The sequence below is a fragment of the Saprolegnia diclina genome (genome assembly GCF_000281045.1).
Source record: "Saprolegnia diclina VS20 unplaced genomic scaffold supercont1.144, whole genome shotgun sequence".
Classification (NCBI taxonomy): domain Eukaryota; phylum Oomycota; class Saprolegniomycetes; order Saprolegniales; family Saprolegniaceae; genus Saprolegnia; species Saprolegnia diclina.
In genome coordinates this window covers 55,053-56,100 of record NW_008246211.1, presented here as the reverse complement: position 1 = coordinate 56,100, position 1,048 = coordinate 55,053, and the positions used below count along the sequence as shown (strand labels likewise).

The following is a 1,048-nucleotide window of genomic DNA, read 5'->3' as shown; positions in this document are numbered from 1 at the left end:
ATCAACGCCTGCGTGGTGCCAGGTACTTGATCGTCTCGTCCATACACTTTGCTGGATAGTCTTAGACGCACCCACAGCGGCCCCCTCGCTGCCGATGAACGCCAACGCAGACTTTCGTACTACCGTCTTCCATCTATTCCAAGACTCGAGACCGCTACGTTAGGGTTTGGTGTGTACTGCGGCATTGGCGCCACTCTCGGTGTCTTGCTGATCGTCCTTGGTGCTCTGCTGCTTTTCTGGCGCCGGCACCATCGACGAGCACCGGCATTGCATGACGGCTACCTCGAGCACACGCAGGATACGGCTACGGATGCGCGCACGCAGTCGCAGCCACGCCGCCGACGCCCACAGCGCGCCCTTGGCCAACGTGAGGCTGGTCCCGAGCTCGACATTGCCGCGCTTCGGCCGTACAAGCTTGCGCTGCACGAGCTCACGACAGTCTCGCAGCGGCCGCTCGGCGCAGGTGCGTTTGGCGAAGTCTGGCTCGGTCGGTACAAGACGCAGCTCGTCGCTATCAAGCGCGTCAAGAGCCGAAGCAAGAAGCATGTCGCCGGCTTTATCGACGAAATCAAGCTTGTCGCCAGGTGCGCAGACACTTTTGTCCATCATTTTCACTTTGATTTGCGATAGCCTCGACCACGACTGCATCGTCGCTTTCGTCGGCGCGAGCTGGCGCCGGCCCATTGACGTCGAGTGCGTGACCGAGTACATGGACCAAGGCGACCTCCGCTCGTACCTCGGCCGACAGTCGTCCGCGGCCTTTGCGTGGGACGCCAAGCTCGACTCGATTGGTCGCGTTGTCCAGGGTCTCGTTTACCTTCACAGCTGCGACCCGCCAATCATCCACCGCGACCTCAAGTCGCGCAACGTCCTTCTCGACTCGGTCAAGGGCACGAAGCTCACCGACTTTGGCGTCGCACGGGGCTGTGACGACGATGACGATGTGCTGACGAGCTGCATTGGCACCCACCAGTGGATGGCGCCCGAGATCATCCTTGGCACATTTTACAACACGTCGGCCGACGTCTACTCGTTTGGTACACTGCCG

The 1,048-nt window shown here is 60.9% G+C and overlaps 1 protein-coding gene across 1 annotated transcript in view; it reads left to right on the top strand.

Annotated features, from left to right (window-relative positions):
- Window positions 1-94: 94 nt before the first annotated feature.
- The window catches only part of SDRG_16663 (TKL protein kinase), a gene marked incomplete at both ends in the record, with an annotated part of 1,447 nt that continues 493 nt past the window's right edge, over window positions 95-1,048 (top strand). Inside the window, 3 exons of the mRNA XM_008622880.1 lie at window positions 95-116; window positions 164-584; window positions 631-1,037. Of these exons, the coding sequence (XP_008621102.1) occupies window positions 95-116; window positions 164-584; window positions 631-1,037 (850 nt within the window). The remainder of the gene's footprint in view (window positions 117-163; window positions 585-630; window positions 1,038-1,048) is intronic.